Raw genomic sequence first — 21,030 nt, forward strand, 5'->3', positions numbered from 1 at the left:
TCTTTTTTCTTTCATCTTTTGGTAGACAGACCTAGTCCTGGGTGTGTGTAGTTTTATAGGCATAGTTCTTTTTTCTTCTCTAAAATATCTGGACCAGTTCACAATTCCATCAAGAGAGCATTAGTGTTTTATATCCCACATCCCCTCCAGAATTTGTAATTTTCTTTTTCCATAATGTTAACTAATCTGAGTTGTTTTAATTTACATTTTTCTAATCAATAGATCATGATTTCAGATTGCCTTTAGTCTTCTTAGGAGAGTAGTGGATAGAGCACTGGCCTCAGATTCAGAAGGACAGGAGTTTGAATCTGGCCTTAGACACTTGCCACTTATTAGATGTGTGACCCTGGGTGAGTCACTTAACCCTCATTGCTTTGCATCCAGGGCCATCTCTAGTCATCCTGATTTAGATCTGGTCCCTGGACCCATATGACCTTGGAGGATAAAGTGAAGCTAGGGACTATGCACAGTCCCCCCCCCAATCCAATTTACATGCTTGTCATGACATCACCTTGGACAAACATCATTCTTAGTCTTCTTAGGCTCATCACAACACATTCTCCATTGCCCTTTGCTTTATCCAAAATGTCTTGTCTTTAGAAATTATTTTTAAAGTACTCAGCCCTATAATATTACCAGGAAAATCTCGTGGTCAGTAAGGGTTATTTTATACGACTCTGGTTTCTATCCAAAGAACTAAAACTGTGCATCACTGAAAGGACAGTCATGTGGCAGGATGTGATAGTGATTATCAAGGTATAAGATATAACAAATAGGAATAATTAGGATATGATACTTTATACATGTAAGGATTTGCACAATAGAAACAAAATAAAAAGTGTCATTAAAAAGACCTCTCACAAAAGGATGATCTAGTCACATAGACTAGGGAAATAACCAGTGGACAGACTATCTTCCCATAAGTATAGGAAAAAGTCCTATTGAAATTGGCGGAATATATATTGACTCTTATATAATTGATAAATTCATATTGAGTAAATTATACTAAGTTTGGAGATTGATGATGGAAAAAAATATGAAGAAATTCTGGAAGTGAATAAGGGCAGATGAAAATTAGGAAAGACCTTAAAGTGAAGATCAGAGACTTAGTATATATAATGTTGAAAAAAACGCAACAAAATAAATTAGGAGCACTACTGCAATGTTGGTGAAGTTGTGAACTGATACAAACATTCCTTTTTTAAATAGCATTTGAAAATTTTTTTTCCCTAATTTCATATTGCAAAATTTTTTGCATTCATTTTTACAAGATTTTGAGCTCAAAACAATTGATCCAGTCGCTCTGAAAAGCATTTGGGAATTATGCCCAAAAGATTATTAAACTGTGCTTAACCTTTGACACAGCTATCCCTTTACTGCATCTGTGTAACATAGTGGGAAGGAAAAGCACACACACACACATGCACACACACACACACACAAATATTTATAGCAGCTTTTTGTGTGGTGGCAAAGAATTGGAAATCGAGGGAATGCCATCATTTGGGGAATGGCTGAGCAAGTTGTGCCATAGGATTGTGATGGAATAGTATTTTACCAGAAGAAATGGAAAGCTGTATTATTTCACAAAAACCTAATTAGACTTAAATGAATTGATACAAAATGAAGTAAGCATGAACAAGAAAACATTGCACAGAGTAAAAGCCATATTTGTATAATTGAATAAAACAATTATACATGTGAATTATATATGTATATTCACATATACAATTATATATGTGAATAACTTATTATAATACATTGTGTCAGCAACATAATGATCCAAGAGAAATCCAAAGTTCTTATGAAAGAATGATTTTATTTATTTTGAATTTTACCATTTTCCCCCTAATCTTGCTTCCCCCCCACCCCCCCCACCTCCCACAGAAGGCAGTCTGTTAGTCTGCATTATTTCCATGGTATACATTGATTTAAGTTGCATGTGATAAGAGAGAAATCATATCCTTAAGGAAGAAAAATAAAGTATAAGAGATACCAAAATTGCATAATAAGATAATAGTTTTTTTTTTACATTAAAAGTAATAGTCTTTGGTCATTGTTCAAACTCCACGATTCTTTCTCCATTGCAGATACCCCAAAATTGTTCCTGATTGTTACACTGATGGAATGAGCAAGTCCATTAAGATTGATCATCACCCCCATGTTGCTGTTAGGGTGTGCAATGTTTTTTTGGTTCTGCTCATCTCGCTCAGCATCACTTCATGCAAATCCTTCCAGGCTTCCCTGAATTCCCATCCCTCCTAGTTTGTAATAGAACAATAGTGTTCCTCCAAAGTACTTATGAAAAAAAATGCTGTCCATCTCTGGAGAAAGAACTGATGGATATGAATTTAACCATACTTAAAAAACTAAGAAACAAAAAATCCATTTTATTTTGCTTCCTATATTTTTATCTGTTTTCTTTCCAAGCATTATTAATAGGGAAATAGATTTGGCATGTCTATACATGTATAGTTTAGATTAAATTCTTGATTTCTCAAAAAAGGTTAGAAGGTAGAGAATAAAGAAGAAAATTTGAAATTCAAAATAAAAATGAATTACTTTATATTTAATTGAAAAAATATGGAAATTTATACTTGCATAAAGATTCAGGACATGAAGAATTGAAATGGAAGAATAGAGAGAATGACCAAATGAGAGAAGAAGAGGAGAGGTCTAAAAAATTCATGAAAGAATGAATAAGGTGAAAATGAAGTCAAAATACCTAAACAATAATAGGTTAATTAAGATAATATTATGACTTTAATTTCCTTACTCGCAAACAGTTTTGGAACTTTGCACATTTTTTTTTTGCTATAAAGATGCCTACTCAATTTTAGATTACTGACATTCAATCTTAGGAGAGCAAGCTAATATCAATGCGGTTATTGCATTTTTCTCTAGATTGATGTGTAACCAAACAGTTGGTTTAGTCTCTGAGATCAATACCATTGGAGCAGTCTCTCTTTGTTCTTTGACTTCCTTTGGCTGCTTTATGCCCTAGAAGCAAGTGACTCAAAGAGATTCAGTTGTACTTCACAGGTGATATCATGGCAATACTGATCATTGCAGATGGGTTGAGTGTGGGGTCCCACAAAATCAGAAGTTCAAGTTCTATTCAAGGGAACATAAAAAGGGATCATCTGCACTTTCAATATGAAGCTTCCAGTCAGAATGTTTGATAATTGCTTTTCAGTATCCTACTCTGTTATTTTTTGCATTCAGTGATTTGAGCATAGGAGATGTTTTATTTTTAGAGGATATTTTATCTTTAGAGATTGACCCCTAAGACATTATTTGACTCCTGAATTTTATTTTCTTCAGTGGTATAGTCCAATCAAACATTTATTAGACACCTCTTAGTTGTGAGATACTATGTTAGATATTCAGAATATGGATATAAACAAAGCACAATAAAACAAAAAAAGGACTCCCTGCCTTCAAAGATCTAACATTTCAGTGGGCTAATACTTGGCCCCAAGAATAAGACTGCACAAGTAAACAGAAGTAAACAGATGGAAGGGGATTGTACTGTCATTTTTAAGTTCCCTTCAATTCCTAACATCTATGATTCTATGATCAGTCATTTTCTTTCTTATCTTAAAATATGAAAATCTCTGAAACTTCGAACTTGTCAGTCTTTTCCAGTCTTCTATAAATGCATGATGAAGAGATTGAAAATGCTACACTTCTTGAAATCTTGCTATCTGAGTTACCAAAACTTCTTCCTTTAAAGACATTTATTGTTGGGAAAATTTGCAGATGCTTCAGCATTGAAGAATTTGGCAGATATTCTAATATTCACTAGAGACTAATGAAATGATTTCTATTTTCTCAGTAAATGTAATTTGAAGCAGTCCATAGATCAATGAAAATTCATTGATAATGGATCTGTCCTGAAATGAGGGTTCTCAAGTGGTTTCTTTGTTTACTGCAGGCATTTGTGCAGCCTCCTTCCTTCTGGGGCTATATTTTATCAGAATGAAAAATAGATGACAGGTTTGGGAGCCATAAACTAAAATGTATATAAAAATGAATCACTTTCCAGATCAGAGGATTGAATGTCATTGTGAATATTTGGTAATGATGGTCTCCCATTTCCTTTTGTTAAATCAATGACTCTTATTGGGAACAGATCCTGAACCATTTGGGATTCATTCTTTAAGTCAGATAAAGAAATGTTGAAAAGCTATTTGGATGTTCTAGACAATATAGGAATTTCAGGGTACAGAGCATAAAACTACTTTATAGAAGGAGTGATAACATTCCTGTATCTGAGGGCCAGATGCATTAATTTTCAGCACTTTTTCTTTACCTTTTTTTCCCTGAAAGATGGTTCATTATCGTTGAATTTCAATGTGATTGCAAATTAGGTGACACAAGACTCAATAAAAGGAAATACACAAAAGACCAATTTAGGTGGTGTCTCAGCAAGAAGGTAGAGGTAAAGGGGAGCATATTGTTCTGCACAGCAGCATATAATTAAGCTGCAGCTATAAATCAGGAAAATATTATAAGTTGTTTAGGTGGACAGGTGGCTGTGCAGGAAGATTGATTAGCTCCTTTTGCCCCCTTGAGACAGAGGTTCATAGTCATTCCTAGTAAATTAAACAACATAATTTCTCAGACTTCCCATGGTGTACATGTCACTGTGTAGACAATATGCCCTGATGTACATGAGAGCCTGTTTTAACTCTTGAACATTTCTTTTCCAGATGCATTATATGATGTCATTACAGTAGGTGCACCAGCCGCACACTTTCAGGGTTTTAAGAATGGTGGTCTTCGGAAGTTACTCAATCGATTTGAAATGGAAAGGAGAAAGTAAGTAGAACCTGGAAAACCCTTCCCTCAGGTTAGTGCCTCTGGAGATTATCTCCTAACTGGTGGTTAGGTTATTTGTTTTGTGATTTGAATAAAAATTTTCAGCCACCCAGGAGGACACAGTCAAATAAGGACTGAACTTGATATTGTCTCTCCATTTGGTGGTTTGGAGTTGTTAACTTCCTTTGGTCAACTTTAGTCAATATTAAGAAAGGATGAGTGAAATTCTGAATTATTTTTTTTCATATGGCAATATGAGATGGTGTTCAGATGAAGTAAATTGATGGCATCTTGTCCTTTATCCATGGAATCAATGTAGCTATAATTAAAGGAAATGGGACTAGATATCAGAAGCCAAGTCACCAGTGGCTTCTAATGTGACCCAAACAAGTCAAGACACTTAATGGCTCCAATATTCAGTTTCCCCTTTACTGTCATTATTGGTTCACAGGAATGTGGTGAGATTAAGTGAAACAGTTTTTATTTCTTTAAGAGAAGGATTTTGAACATGTCTTGCCAATACAAATTACAAATTTGTAGGAAGGGAAAAAAGACAAGAGAGGTTTAACTTCTTTTAAGTCCTTTCTCAGGAAGTTTTTATACAGCCTGGTCTATGAGTCTGTCTCCTACTATCCAAAAGCTGCCTCTCTCCTCTCTCTCCAGAAAGCTGATTAAATCTTCTTTTTAGTGTTCCTCTTTAACAGCAGGATACCTTTTCATGGCATGATCGATACATTTACTGACCTTTCCAAATTCTCCACCACTGAGATAATGTGTATATAGGTTAAACCTTAAATACCTATGTGTCTGTTATTATTATTAACTAAAGCCAGTGAAGATTTTGCAAGCAGAGCTAGTGCTTCACAATCTATCTGTAATATGAGAAAGTTCAATGGAGTTATAATGTTCTCATCCCTATGAATGGTCTAGATGTTCAGTTCACTTGAGATCAAATTACCTGGATTTCCAAGGCTAGATGTAGAAGAATAAGTTTTTAATAGGCGAGAGAGCGGTGATTGAGCTATATGAAAAAGAAAAAAACTGAACAGTTTTTACATTCATTCAGATGTTTATATTTGAGATACCAAACAAGCCAATATTTTTGGTATGAGTAGATATATATAGCTTCTGATGGCAAGGTATATCAAATGATACTGTTTACATGGAGCATGGGTAACCTAGGTTGAAATCTATAGGATGTGACTGGTTAAGTCACTTAAACTCTGTTTCCTATTCCTCATTTGAAAAGTGAACTTGATAATTCCTAAAGTGCCTTCTCACCCTAAAGCTATGGTCCTGACAGGAAAGGCATAAAAAAAGGCAAATGTGGATATGGTCAACCAAATTTCAGAATGGTTGGACTAGGAGACAATCCTTAAAATTTGTGAGTGATAGATCAGATGAAAGCACTATTAATTTATTTAATGAGAAGTAAAATTATCAGGACCCCTTACTTCCAAGATGTAGAGTGGAATCAAAAGTCAATAGATTGAGAAAAGTTGTTAAAAATTCTTAGAAACCATGACTACCATGATCGAATATTTAAAGAATCTATGATTATTTAAGTGATAAATTGTCATGAGGTTGACTTCATTCATGGAATATTAATTACTGAATTATTATTTACATTCTACTAGAGTAGCATATGAGAGGATAGGATAGCTATATGATGGTATTAAGAATGGTAAGAATCATAGCTAGTATTTACATAACAATGTAAAGAATTAAAAGACTACACATATCTTGCCCCTATCTTGTGATATATATCTTATGATCTTATTTGCTCGAGGAAATAAAAACCTTTTGGGAAAGGCTAGACATGTACACATGCAAAGTAATCTTGTTCTGCTCTATAAAATGAGGCAATTATATTCAATTACCTCAAAGTTAACTTTCACTTCAAAAATTCTGAGTTTACAAGAGAAGCAGGGATAATATAACCATACAAATATGTTTGAAAAATGTTAAAAGTTTTAAAAACCTCATTATTTAGCATCCCACTTATTTATTAATTTACTTCTTATTTTTGAGGCAGATAAGTGCTTCAAAGACACTTGCTATCATTGTCAGAGTGGCCTAGATAAATTGTTGCTTCATTCACTTACACCATTTCTAATATTTCTGTGAATTTGTCATCTTTAACCTTGATATTTTGGCTCTAATCAAATTTATTTTATAGAAAGGAAGTGATTAGTTATTTTGGTGATGGTTTCAAGGATTCTCCTAAAAATGTGGCTGGTTTTTGTTTGTGAGATGTGTTTGTGTGTGGGAAGTTTGATGGAAAGACTTCTACCTTTGGAATCACATTGATTAGGTTCAAATCTTATCTGGTCCACATAACTTTCCCCCTGTATAACTTTAGTCATGTGACTGGGACTCACTTTTCTTATTTGGCATACAGAGAGATTGGAGAGATGACCATTAAGATCCCATCAAGCCCTTAATCTGTGATACCATGATCCTATAATCTTCACATTTAAAGAATGGTGATTTCAGTGGGTTTTAGCTCCTCCCTACACATATCACTAGATTTCTCTTTATAAAAACCAGGAAAGGACGGGGGTGATAAACTTTAGGTATAGCACTGATAGAAAGGGGCTTACTGTCCTGAAGTTAAGAGCCTTCCTTAATTCAAAGACTTCATTGATATTATTTCAATATTTCAAGAATAGATATGGGGGTTTTCTTTGCAGGTGAGGATTATAATGTTATTATATTATGTCCATTAAATACCCATGTCAATGAAATACTTAAAATGCTGCATCCAACCTGGCCATGAGCCTCTCCAGATATATCTTGACTTGGTGCTCAGATGATAGAGAGGTCTCCTGTTTTCAAAGCCTCAGGAGTCTAACGGGGAGCTTCTTTTGGGTCAGCCTAACCTAGCCTGAGACGTTTTTTCCTAAGACAGAAAATCAAAGGAGAAAAAAAAAATTACTTCTATTTCTTGACAAAAGGCAGGTCAAGCAAGCATGTGTCATTTTTTTAGCTGTGATTTAAAAAAAATAACTTTTTAAACTTTAGGTCTGTGGAACAAGGAGATCTGATGCTAATGTCAAACAGGCAATGCATTCATGTGACATTTGGATCCCTTTAGTTATCAGTATTTAGTATTAGAGTCTGAACAAAGAAAGAATTCACTTGCAATCTAGTGGAGATTTAGTACAATTAATCTCAGGCCCTGGGAAGGGGAGGGACTCTACTTTTCATTGCATATCCTTTGACATATAAGGAAAAAGGACAGTAAATCTTTCCCTTGGTTCTTTGGAAATGCTTAAATGCACTTGTAAATAACAACAATAACAAAAATATTTCTATGGTGCTTTTTTGCAAAGTAGTTTGCAAACCTCTTCTCATTTTAACCTAATCAAATCCTGGAAGGTAGTTGATATTATTGCCCCTATTTAAAGCTAAGGAAGATGTAATTTGTTAAAATTTGCGTGACTAATGTCCGAGGTCTGATTTGAACTCAGAACTTTCAGAGGTCTAGGCCTAGTGCTCTATGTTCTCTGCACCTATACCTTCCCCACCCCTGACCCCCCACACTAAAGTTCTTACCAAAATTTCTGTTCTTAAGAAGAAATAACTGGCTGTCTCACTAGGGAAATATAGAGGAATGATTTCTGACTGAGGCAGTGTGAAGTAGTAGATAGAGACTTATCCTTTGAACCCAGAAAACATTGTTCCAAACCAAACCTCTGATATATTGCCAATGTGAGCCTAGACATCTTAGTTGACCAGCTAACTTTCTTTTTTTTAAGGAAGATTTTATTTATTTTGAGTTTTACAATTTTCCCCCTATTCTTTCTTCCCTCCCCCCACCCCCCACAGAAGTCCGTCTATTAGTCTTTACATTGGTTCCATGTTATACATTGATCTCAGTTGAATATGATGACAGAGGAATCTTATCCTTAAGGACAAAAAATAAAGTATGAGATAGTAAAATTGCATAATACTATGTTTTTTCCAAATTTGAAGTTAATAGTCTTTGGTCTTTATTCAAAGTCCATAATTCTTTCTCTTGATACAGATAGTATTCTCCATTGCAGATAGCCCAAAATTGTCCCTGCTCATTGCACTGATGGAGTGAGCAAGTCCATCAAGATTGATCATCACTCCCATGTTGCTGTTGGAGTGTACAATGTTTTTCTGGCTTTGCTCATCTTGCTCAGCATCAGTTCATATAACTCCTAGGCTCCCTGAATTCCCTCCTTGACCGGGTAATTTTCTAAGAAAGTAGTAGAAAAAGTGCTAATTTGTATTGGTAAACAGTTTCCTCATCATTTCTTTTTTTAAGTTTGTTATACCAGTGAAATCAAAGGGTTCTATCCTTCTGATCATCAATATGACCATATTCTGAAATGCAGTCTTTAAAATTTGAATTTGAATCTTTCAATCAGATTACAGCTGATCTATATTTTTCTTCCTGTGAAATTCTTGGACTTGCCCTCCCCAAAGTGCTGCTATTCCCATTTCACAGATAAAGAAACAGAGGTAGACTAAAAGTGAATGATTTCCCCATGATCATAAAGTTAATGTTTGAAATAGAATTTGTGACCATGACTCCCAACTCCATTTTCAGATCCCTAGTCATTATTACCTGCTGCTTTTCATCTCAGAGGCAATGGAAAGACATTTGGTAGGTGTGTGGACTGCAAACTACTACCAAGAGTGATTTGTATAAAATTCTGTAAGAGATAATCTAGATATATTGGGGGTAATCAAGCAACAAAAGAAAGTACAACCTGACATCTTTTGTCAGATTATTTCTAGACTATTTCTACATTGCTGCTAAAATGTCTGCAAAATGTTCCAAATATGAAAAAAAGAGAAAATAACACAACATAAACTCAATGAAAAAATGTATCTTTTGGTGAGAGTACAGACACTAGACTTATAGAGTTAGAAGGGATTTTTAGAGATCATAAAGTTCAACCCATAGAGATGAAACAAAAAGAATAACAGAAAAGTTCCATGAATTGCTCAAGGTGTTATAGGGAAGATTTAAACCAAGGTCATTTGTCTCCAAATCCATATCACTTTCTATCGAAGGAATTCTGTTCAAGTTCCAAGAATTTAGATTGGCGCTATTTCTGGGTCAAGGTACAATGTCAAATAAGATACTAAAATAAAACACACCTCAGCAAGTTTAACTTTATAATCCTGACACTTCTCTGAGATAATTAACAGACTGATTAAAATACACTTGACCCCAAATAATTATGGTCTTAAAGCACATATTCTCAGGCAGCACTAAGGATCTGTTTTATCAGATCCTTAGAGATGTCATCAAAGATATTTGATAGCAAAGAAATTTCTCCCTCAAGATTAAGCCATGTCTCTCTTTGCAGAAATTTACATGAAAAATAATCATAACACCAAGACCTCTAGTTGCTGGCTTTGCCTATTTTATATTTAGCTGGGCACCATAAATTCAATTTTAGTAGACTTTGTCCCTGACTAGCATCATGTCCTGAATGAATAACCCATTCACTAAAATAAAAAGTTCAACCTGAAAAACCAGGAGCGCTTGGGCAGGGAGATGGGAACAAATGCAGGTTTTTCCAGCTCCTCTTTTTAGCATATTAACTTTGGGGATAGCTAGAACAATACAGGATTTCCCCTAAATATTCCTAATATAAAATACCTGCTCTGTGTGATGCTTAGATAAATACTTAGATAAAGTTGCTGCTCTAGTCTCATGATTATTATCTCCTGAAAAATGAGATAAATCTAGGGGGAAAAAAAGAAAAAAAAGTACAATTTAGTGGAAATAACATTGTAGGATAATGAAGAGTTTGACTTAGGACTACTATCATGTGGGACCTAATATTGTAAGCTCTTATTAGGAAATTTCTGGGAAAAGAATAAACCAAAAAAGGCTTGCTCTTTGAAAAAGCTGATGGATACATGTTCAGAAAAAGAAGAGATTGTAAGTGAGAAAGTGCCTTACCATTGTCAGTGTATGAGAAAGGTGTAGCTTCAGTCTCTCTGAAATAAGAAAGGGCTTTTTTTGATTTGAAAGAAAAAAATTGACTTGGGAGGAAAGAAAGAAGCCTGAAATTGTTCTCTTTCCCACATTATCAGACTTTTAGAAATCCTAGAATGTAGTGCATGGAAGATCAAACTCTTGATGGTCCTTTGAGGAGCTGTTACCGTATTAGTGATAATATAGTAGGTGCTTAATAAATGTTAGTTTTCAGTGCAAAATAACATGTAATTTGCACTGAAAATTAACATGTTAGTTATACCCTATCATACCTTCTTTATCTTGATTTTAGAAGTAGAAATACATCTTTATCTAGAATAGGTCATATTCCTCCATAGCTTCTCAGTTTGCATGATTCCTGCCCATGTATTTCTGCATCTCTAGAGCAGAAGATTTACCTAAATACTGGAGAATTTCCTCTGGTACTAGAATACAATTCTGCTTTTTTTGTCCAATTCTTGATATACACCAAGATTCATTTCTTTTCTGCTCATATGTGAACCTTTGAAATCTTTTCTATGCTGTCATTCATACTAAAGGTCTTTCTTTGCTGTATCTTCTTGCACCAATGTTCCTTGCATTGCCTTTGAACTAAATTCAGCAGAATATAATAGATAAAAGAGACCCAGTCTCAATCCCACCCATCACTAACTATCTTTGTGACCATGAACAAATCTCTCAATCTCTTGGATCCTCAGCTTCCCCCTTTATGAACATGAGGAAATATCACATTTGTTGCTTGCCTCACAGTCTCATTGTGTTGAATTTGCAAGCTTTTGCTAATCAATTTTAGTTATTGTTACTTGTGATTTTGGTTACTCTGAGAAAATGTAATTTGTACCCATGAAATATCCTGGGGAAAAAATACATTATGTTAGAGATTGATTTTTGTAGGAGCAAGAAATTTCGAATCATTGAAATTTCCTAAATGCAGTTTCATATTTGATTTCTTTCTTTGATTTGGAAACCAGCTTATTTTCTGGTTGAAGCCTTGTCTAAGACACATATAGACAAACAGACAATGAAGCTTAGAAATATAGTGACAGATTTGGAACGGTTCTTAGAAACTAAGTGGTTCTAACACGTGAAAAAGAATATAATAAATGATTCTAATAAATGATCAAGGATCTATAACATAGCTAACTGGCCTGTATCAACATATCTTTGCTTAAAGACCTCTAGAGTGGGAGAATTTTCTCCCTCTCAAAATAGCCATTCCACTTGAGGTAAACTCTTAAGTGTTCAGAATTGGCTCCTTTCCAATTTCCACTCAGTGGTCCTTGTTCTGATTTCCACTTTCAGGCATAATATGTCTAGTTCCTCTTATATCTGAGAACCCTTCAGAAACTTCATGAGAGCCATCGTGTCCCTCCTACAAAGACTTCTCTTTCCAATAATAAATATTGCCACTTCTTTTAGTTGATATATTGCGATGCTGATGTCTAGCTCATCTGATTACTTTTCTCTGAATGATAATTACCTCATCTATTTACATTCTGACTTGAACATAATTGGCTGGATGTGTTCTGACCAGGGCAGCATCTACTCAGATCATCACTTTCTTATTTCTAGATGAAGGCTTTTTTAATAATGCTTCTCAATTTCTCACCTGCTTTTCTAAAAAAAAAAAAAAACTTAGAATGCTAAGCTTACTTTGAGTTTGCAATCCTCTAAAACCTCCATATCTATGTTGCCTAGCCAAACCTCATCCATTAAATATTTTATGATGATTTTTAAAATCACAAATATATAATATATTATTTAAATTATATATTGCTTGATATGTTATATATAATATATATTTCATCTTAATGGAATTAGCTGCTTTAATTCATCAGCATTTGTTTTTGGAGTGTTGACACTACTATTCCTTGCTGTTTTGTATCCTCCATGAATTTGATCATCATCTCATTACTTTTTAAAAAATATATTACCATAGGTAGGAGTATACATTCAATGGAGAAACTAGGGACTTCCATCCAAAATAATATTGATCTGCTAGCAAGACAGTATCTGATCTGGGAAGAAGACTGGATTTCAATCAGAAGATTTGAATTTGAATTTTATCTCCGCCACTTATAACCTAGGTGATTGTGACTTCTCTGGATGTCAGTGTCTTTCTGTGCACAATGAGGAATTTAGACTAGATAGTTCTTATGGTTCATTTCCATTCTAAATCTTTTATCATTTGCTTCTATGACAAACTTGAGTCCTGTCATTCAACCAGCTCTGAATAGTACTGATTATGCCTCCATGTAGCCCACAGCTATCTATCTTTTCTATAAAAATAGCATGAGAGGAGTAATTTAGTTAATTTTCAGTTATGTATGACTCTTCCTGACCCCCTTGTTTTCTTGGCAAAAGATACTGGAGTGGTTTACCTTTTCCTTCTCCTTTTATGAATGAAGAACTGAGGAAATAACTTGCCCAGGGGTCACAGAGTAAGTGAAACCAGAATTGAATTTAGGTCTTTCTGACTTCAGATCTGACACTCTATACACTGTACCACTTAGTTGTCCTAAACTTTATCCTATTTTTTACCCCCCTCCCCAAATCTGGGTAAATAATGTATCTATCTTTTTTCTTATCTACCAGTCTAGAAATCTTGTTATATAAGAAAATGAAGATAATCTGGAAAGCCCTTTAACTAGATAAATCTATGATCAGGCTTTGTGATCATTACTTCATTTTCTAGATATTTCATAGCTTCCTCTTAGTGTAATATCTACTAATTTCATTTAATCATGAGTTGAGTCACCATAAAGTAATGGATATGATATACAATAGAGAATGATCTCCACTGTGTTTTTGCCAGCAGAAGATTAAACCTGAATTCCAAGTTCTCCTTCTTATTCCTACCTGTATAATGTAAAACTAATTACTTCCTTTCCCCAGACTTGAGCTGGCTTATCTGTAAAATCAAGATGTATAATTACATACTGTAGAAGGTCATGCAGAGAGCTAAACACTATGATCCAAAAATGAATAAACAATTAACTATCTTGCTGCTCACTGAATCTCTTCATTATTTGATAAATTTTGTTGATCCCTCTTTACACGAGTCCTATTTCAATGTTTCATTGTGATTTGAGGGTGATCCTAGATTCTTCAAGGTGAGATCAGTTAGACTCACCCACTAGTAGGTTCTATCTTCAAGTACATTCCCAATGATTTTATACCTTTCTTCTGAGGACTAGGCCAATTAAAACTCAAGACTCCTAACCTCCACCAAATGTTAAATTATTTTCTTATGGGGAAACTCTTGGAAAAAACCCCCAATTATAAAATGATACTATTCTATGTAGCCCCTTCTGCTTTTAAGGTTCAGAGATGTAAAATAGGGAAGAAGGAACTTAGAATGACACTTTTTTTAGTCTTTCTATAAATGTTAATGTGACAGCATTAATATTCTAAATGTGAGATGTTGTTCATGACTAACTATTCTATGTAATATGAGAGAAAATAAAAAAAAAATCAGTCTTGATAAATGAAATGTGGTATGGTATATAAAGTGCTGACCTGGAGTTGGAAAGACTGGAGATCAAATGTAGTCCTCAGCTGTAAAATGGAGATGATACTAGTAGCATCTGCTTCCCCAAGTTGTTGAGAGAATCAAATGAGATATTTCCAAAGTGCATAAACTGGTATGTGGCATAAAGATTTCTCTCTATATGTGTTTATTTATTATTATTATTATTATTATTATTATTATTATTATTATTATCACTAGGAAGTTATACTTGTTGAAAAAATAACTCATAGTTTATAGTGGAGAGAAAAATAAACAAATAGAAAAGTTGGCAGAGTTGACTTTACTGTGTATCCAAAGGCAACAAAAATATCTCAAACTGAAATTCTCATGATGAATATAAACAAAAATATCACCATGAAAATTGTTGTCAACTCTTCATGAGTTGGAGTTTTCTTGACACAGAAACCTAGAGTGATTTGGCATTTCCTCCTTCAGTTCATTTGACAGATGAGGAACCAAGGCAAATAGGGCTAAGTGACTTGCCCAGGGTCATACAACTTGTAGGTGTCTGAGGCCAGATTTGAATTTAGGACACGAATCTTCCTGATTCTAGGCTGCTGTGTCACCTGGCTGCCCATATTAAGATAATTGTAGTCAAATTCTAATACCTATTCCAGAGGATAAGCATCTGGGGTCTAATTAGGAATAATGCATTAACGTGCTCTAAATAAAATCAACATCTACTTTAATAACAGTTTCAATAGTTAGCATAGAGAGGATGGGGAAAAAAAGAAAGTTAGAAAACTGGGTTTATATGGGTAATTTCTTTCCTGTAGGAGGTTCCCAAGGAAGAACTTTATTTACCAGTGCAGGTCAGCATCTTCTCTGTAGCTTTGTCTCAGAGAGTTGCTTAGAGAACTGAGAGGTGAACTAATTTGTTAAGGGTTACATAGGGAAAGTGTCAGAGACAGAATTCAAATGGAAATCTTCTAGTTCTAGGGTCAGCTGTTTTTCCATAAAGCCATACTGGGCTGCCTGTCAAATTTTAGAAAATAAGTTTCAGAATTAAGTAATGAAAAATGCCAAAGAATTATAGACTATGCATAAGTCTCACACTCAAGAAGAAATTTTAGAGGAATGGGAAATATCTAATAATACCACAAAAGGGTAATTGACAATATCTTTTTTAAAATTAATTTTTGGTTTATTTTATATTAGTACAATGATTTTGTTTTAAGAATAAACATAGACCCCTCCACCAAGAAGATGAGAAACCTCAAGAATACTGAGAGAGAGGAAAAAAATATACTTTAGTCTATGTTCAGATTCCAATGGATCTGTCTCTGGGATGAGTTGCCTTCTTTATCATAAGTCCACCAGAGAAGTTGTTTCAAAATTTTTCTCACAGTTGCTATCACTAGCTGTATTTACCTTCACTCTATTCCTCCCACTCTTATTCTATTCTTTCTCTCCTTTCATCCTGTTCCTATCTAAAAGTGTGTTGTATTTGAGTACCCTCTCCCTCAATCTTTCTTCTCTATCATCTATTCCCCCCTTCCCTCCCTCCATTCCCTCTTATACACTCCCTTCTCATTTTCTCTAGGGTAAGATAGATTTCTGTACCCTTTTAAGTGTGTATGTTATTTCCTCTCTGAAACATTTCTGATGATATGAAGACTCACTCATTTCCCCCTTGCCTTCCCCTGTTCCACTCCATTGAAGAAGCTTTTTCTTGACTCTCATGTAAAATTTATTAGCTCCTTCTTCCTCTCAGTACTTCCCTTTATCACCCATTGACTCCTCTTTAGCGTATTACACCATCATATTCCCCCCCTCCTTCCTGTTTCCTGCCTATATATACTCGTTAAAACAGCTCTTATAAATGCGAAAGTTCATATAAATGATCAGTAGGTTCTTCCCATGCAGGAATACAAACAGTACAATATTATTAAGTTCCTCATAGTTAGTCCTTCTTGTCCACCTCCTCTATTGTTCATCAGAGTCCAGGACTTGAAGATCAAACGTTCTATTCAGGTCTGGTTGTTTCAATAGGAACATTTAAAAGTCCCCTGTTTCATTTTCCCCTGAAAGGGGATGTTCAGTTTTGGATAGTTGTTTCTTAGTTGTAAGCCAAGATTTTTGCCTTCTAGAATATCATATTCCAGTCCCTATGAGCCCTTAATGTAGATGTGCCAGATCCTGTGTAATCCTGACTGTGGATCCTCAGTAGTTGAATTGTTTGTTTCTGACAGTTTTTAGAATTTTCTCTTTGATTTGGGAGTTTTGGAATGTGCCTGTAATATTCCTGGAAGTTTTCCTTTTGGATCTTTTGTTTCAGGAGGTGACTTGTGAATTCCCTCAATTTCTATTTTACCCTCTGCTTCTATGATCTCAGGGCAATTTTGCTGTATTATTTCTTGAAAATTGAAGTCTAGGTTCTTTTCCTGGTCATGATTTTCAGCTAGTCCAATAACTTTTAAATTATTTCCTCTGGATCTGTTTTCAAGGTCTGTTGTTTTTCTACTGAGATATTTCACATTTTCTTCTAATTTTTGGCTTGTTTTGGAAGAGTTTTGTTTCTTCCTGATTTCTTACAAAGTCCTCAGCTTCCTTTAGTTCCATTGTGCATTTGAAGGAGTTATTTTCTTCAGAGAGCTTTTTTATCTCCTTTTCCAGCTGGCCAATTCTGCTTTTTAAGGTATTCTTCTCATTTGCCTTTTGTGTTGCTTTTTCCATTAGGCCTAAACTGGTTTTTAACATATTATTTTCTTCAGTATTTTTTTGTATATCTTTCACCAAGCTGCTGATTTGGTTTTCATGATTTTTCTGCATTGCTCTCATTTCCTCCACTTCCCATAATTGCTTTTCAAAGTCTTTTTTTTGAGCTCATCCATAGTCTGAGCCCATTTTCTATTTCTCTTGGAGGTTTTGGATATGGAAATTTTGATTCTATTGACATCTGAGTATGTATTTTGATCTTCCATAGCACAAAGTAATTTTCGATGGTCAGATTCTTCTTTTTCTCTTGTTTACTCATGTCATCAGTCCAAAACTAATTTACATCACTTCCAAGGCTTTGGGGTTTTTTTGGGAGGCCCCACTGGGACCTTAATTCCTCCAAGGTCTTATACTCTCTTGTCTGTGCTTTGATATGTAGAAGACCACAGGCTCCTGTCTGCCCTGGAATTGTGAGGAGGATTCATGCTATTTTAGTATGGAAGGCCAAACTGCATCCTGGATCTGAGTGTGGGCAAACAGCAGGGAAAGCAGAGAGATTTCTACCTTCTCCTTGGCCCCCTTAACACCTGTGGATTGTGCTCTAGATATGCAAGCTGGTTTTCCCTGATTCCCACTGCAGGTTCTCACTGCAGGGCTGCTCTGAGGCAGGTGGTCCTCACTCCACACTCATTCTGGTGCAACAAAGTTCTCTGACCACCCCTTCAAACAGTTCCCAGTGATCCCTGGGCTGGGCTGGGCTGGGCTCAGCTCAGGCCATGCCTTTTTCCAATCCCTGGTCCTGGTGAAACACACCTTTCCTGAGCAACTTCTTTTTTTTTTTTTTTTTTTAGGTTTTTGCAAGGCAAACGGGGTTAAGTGGCTTGCTCAAGGCCACACAGCTAGGTAATTAAGTGTCTCAAACCGGATTTGAACCTAGGTATTCCTGACTCCAGGGCCGGTGCTTTGTCCACTGCCACCTAGCCACCCCCGAGCAACTTCTAAGTTATCTTGGACTGGGAAAATTTATCACTCAGTCTTTCTGTGGGTTCTGCCCCTCTAAATTTTGGCTAGAGTCATGATTTGACAGCTTTTGGAGATTTTAGGGGGAAGGGTTTCCCAGGAAATGTTGCCTTCACAATGCTATCTTGGCTCCACCCCTGCAATTGACAATATCTTAACAAAAAAGGAACAAGTACTTAGAATGGAAGTCTTTTCCAAATGAACTGTTTATTTAAAGTCATACCATAGTCTTTAAGAGTAAAAAGGTAAAAACCAATACAAAATTAAATGAATAGAAATGTGAATTTGGCACTTTGAAAACTCCAAACTTATTTATAAATGATATGGGCATGGGGAAAGGATAAATGAACAGATACCAACATTAACCAGTGCTATTTTTAAACAAAAATTAAAAAATAGATTTTTACTCATAAAAATCAATCATCATGATGAAGAGTTCAAAATAACCTAGAAACCATCTCAGCTAGGAAATGTAATCTTGTGAAATGAACTATAATCTTCTACAAAGGAAATTCCTCTCCCGAAAATATTTTTGATGATTTTATATTCTAGAGAAAAATATTTTTCTGGAGAGGAATTTCCTTTTTAGAAGATTATGGACATTATCCTCTCATGAAATAATGACAAGCAATCAAGGAAAGTCATATAACAAAAAATAACTTGGCACGAAATTTAGTCAAATAATCAAATATTTATTGAGCTCCTACTATGTCCCAAACACAATGCTATGTACTAGAATAGATACAAAGTATACAAAGAGTTTAAATTCAAAGAAAGACAAAAGATAGTCTCTGCCCTCAAGAAACTTAAATCTAATGGAGAAGACATGATGTAACTAATCAAATATATGAAATATTGAATATCATCTCAGAGGAAAGGGACTAATATTAAGGATTATTGCAAAAACTGTCTTATAGAAGGAGGAATTTTAAATGGGACTCTAAAGAAGTCAATATAGGCAAGAAGCAGAAGAGAGGAGGGAGAGAATTCTAGGTGCTTTGAATATGCATGTTATCAGCAGATAGAAATGTCATAGGAATAGCAGGATAGAGTTATTGAGTCTTGGGAATGTGGAGGGGAAGAATAAGGGTGTAAGAAAATTGGGAAGGTAAGAAGCAGCAAGGTTATGAAGGATAAAAAGTCAAACAGAGAGATTGCTCTCTTATCGTGAAGTTAATGAGGAGCAAATAAGCTTAAAGAGAAATAACAGGATCAGTTTTTCACCTAAGAAAAATCACTTTGATTGTTGAATGTATTAGAGACAGGTTTGACTTAGGGAAGCCAGAGAGGAAGATACTGCAATATTTCTGGCATGAGATAATGAGGGTCTGTTCCAGGGTTATGGCATATGAGGAGAGAAGGGAGTATAAGTGCAAGAGTTGTTGGGAAGGCATAAGTGACCAGATTTGGCAACAGATTAGATAGGGTGGGAGACAGAAGGGCAGGGTCAAGAATAGTGCCAAAGTTGGATAACTGAAAAAATAATAGATAAGGCCCTTGATAGCATTAGAGAAATTAGGAAGAAAGTTAAGTTTGAACAAAGATAAAACCAGATCACCCTGACTGTACTAAGGCTGCATCTAGCAGATAACAAGATGAAAAACAGACAAGAATCAACATTCTATTGCAAATTTTTTCTCTGTCAGTAGCAAATGTAGGATATAGAGCATTCTTCAGGAAGACCATGATTTTGAATCTTCCCCTACTCCTGCAATACCTGTGTGACTCTGGTCAAATCTCTTAATTCTTATGGCCTAAATTTTCTCAACCATGAAAGAATTGGACTCAACAATCAATGACCGTTAAGACCCCCCTGACAGAAGAGTCATTACATTTGCCTTCCAAATCACAATCTTTAATTTGAGACTTGAAATAGAAATGGCACTGAAGGAAAAGAACAGAAGTTGTGAGAGGACTAAGGGAGTTCCCAGTAGCAAAATCCAGAAGATGTTATGAGACCAAGTCTAAAAGAATTGAATAATTGAGAGAAAGATTATAGATTTTATTCCCCTGCCCCCAAATGGTGGAAATTAGTAAATACTGATCTATTAACCAATTTTTTCATCTTTTTGAATATGTAGTGTAGGTATCCTTGATGAAAATCTGGGAAGGAATATAGAGTTTATCAAATTATATACTTCAGCATACCACATCATTATAGTCATGCATTTGACTGAAAGATAAGATGTAGGAGTCTAGTGTCCTTTTTATTTTTTCACTTAAAATTCCATTTGATTCCACCTTTAAATCATTTCTAAAATAAAGGGTAAATTATGCATATCTTTTTATTCTACAGTGTTTTTTGATAGCCACAACATAGATAACCTTGTTTGAGAACATTCTGGATTTTATCATAAAGTGTAGCATAAAGCAGAAAGACAAATATTTGCCTTTATCTAACATGGAATCAAAATAGAAGAGTAATTCCCTGGACTTGAGTCTTCCAGATGCTTGTATCACTTGTATATATCAAGATATCTGCTTGTGATTTTATTTGATGGTACCACCTCCTAGAGCACTGTTCAAATTTCCAAATTAGATGCAAAATCATGAACACAATTCCAGATGTAATTATACATTTATTGTGTAAATAATCTTAAAACATTTTGATGGACAACCCTCAGAGTCAGTATATCATTGTGTTTGTATTGGACAGAAATAATAATGTTAGAAATTAAATAAGATGAATGCAGTAAACTGGTCTACAATTGGGAAATTGCATAGTGCTTTCATTGACCCCAAGTTTCTCCCAAAGTCAAAAACTCATATTCGTAACATTGAATTTATTCCAGAACTATGTGGCTGTAATTCATGCAATACTATAGTCTACAAGTAATCAAGAATATAGGTCATCCAAAGAGCAATGGAGAACATAAATAGGTTTCAAGATACTATGGATAATAAATTGTGCACGCAAAAAAGAATAATATCAATGAGATATATGACTAGAAAATTAGATGTTCTCATACAGTAAGATAATGGATGGATAGCCTGGGTGACTCCTTGA

General features: G+C 34.9%; 1 protein-coding gene across 14 annotated transcripts in view; it reads left to right on the forward strand.

Annotated features, from left to right (window-relative positions):
- The window catches only part of INPP4B (inositol polyphosphate-4-phosphatase type II B), a 981,822-nt gene that overhangs the window by 509,211 nt on the left and 451,581 nt on the right, over window positions 1-21,030 (forward strand). For all 14 annotated transcript variants that reach the window (XR_012477007.1, XM_074229241.1, XM_074229248.1 and 11 more), the window contains one exon: window positions 4,716-4,824. Coding sequence is in view for 13 of the 14 variants with exons in the window: in XM_074229241.1 (XP_074085342.1) it covers window positions 4,716-4,824 (109 nt within the window). In the remaining variant the exon portion in view is untranslated. The remainder of the gene's footprint in view (window positions 1-4,715; window positions 4,825-21,030) is intronic.

The sequence above is a fragment of the Macrotis lagotis genome, chromosome 3 (genome assembly GCF_037893015.1).
Source record: "Macrotis lagotis isolate mMagLag1 chromosome 3, bilby.v1.9.chrom.fasta, whole genome shotgun sequence".
NCBI lineage: Eukaryota > Metazoa > Chordata > Mammalia > Peramelemorphia > Peramelidae > Macrotis > Macrotis lagotis.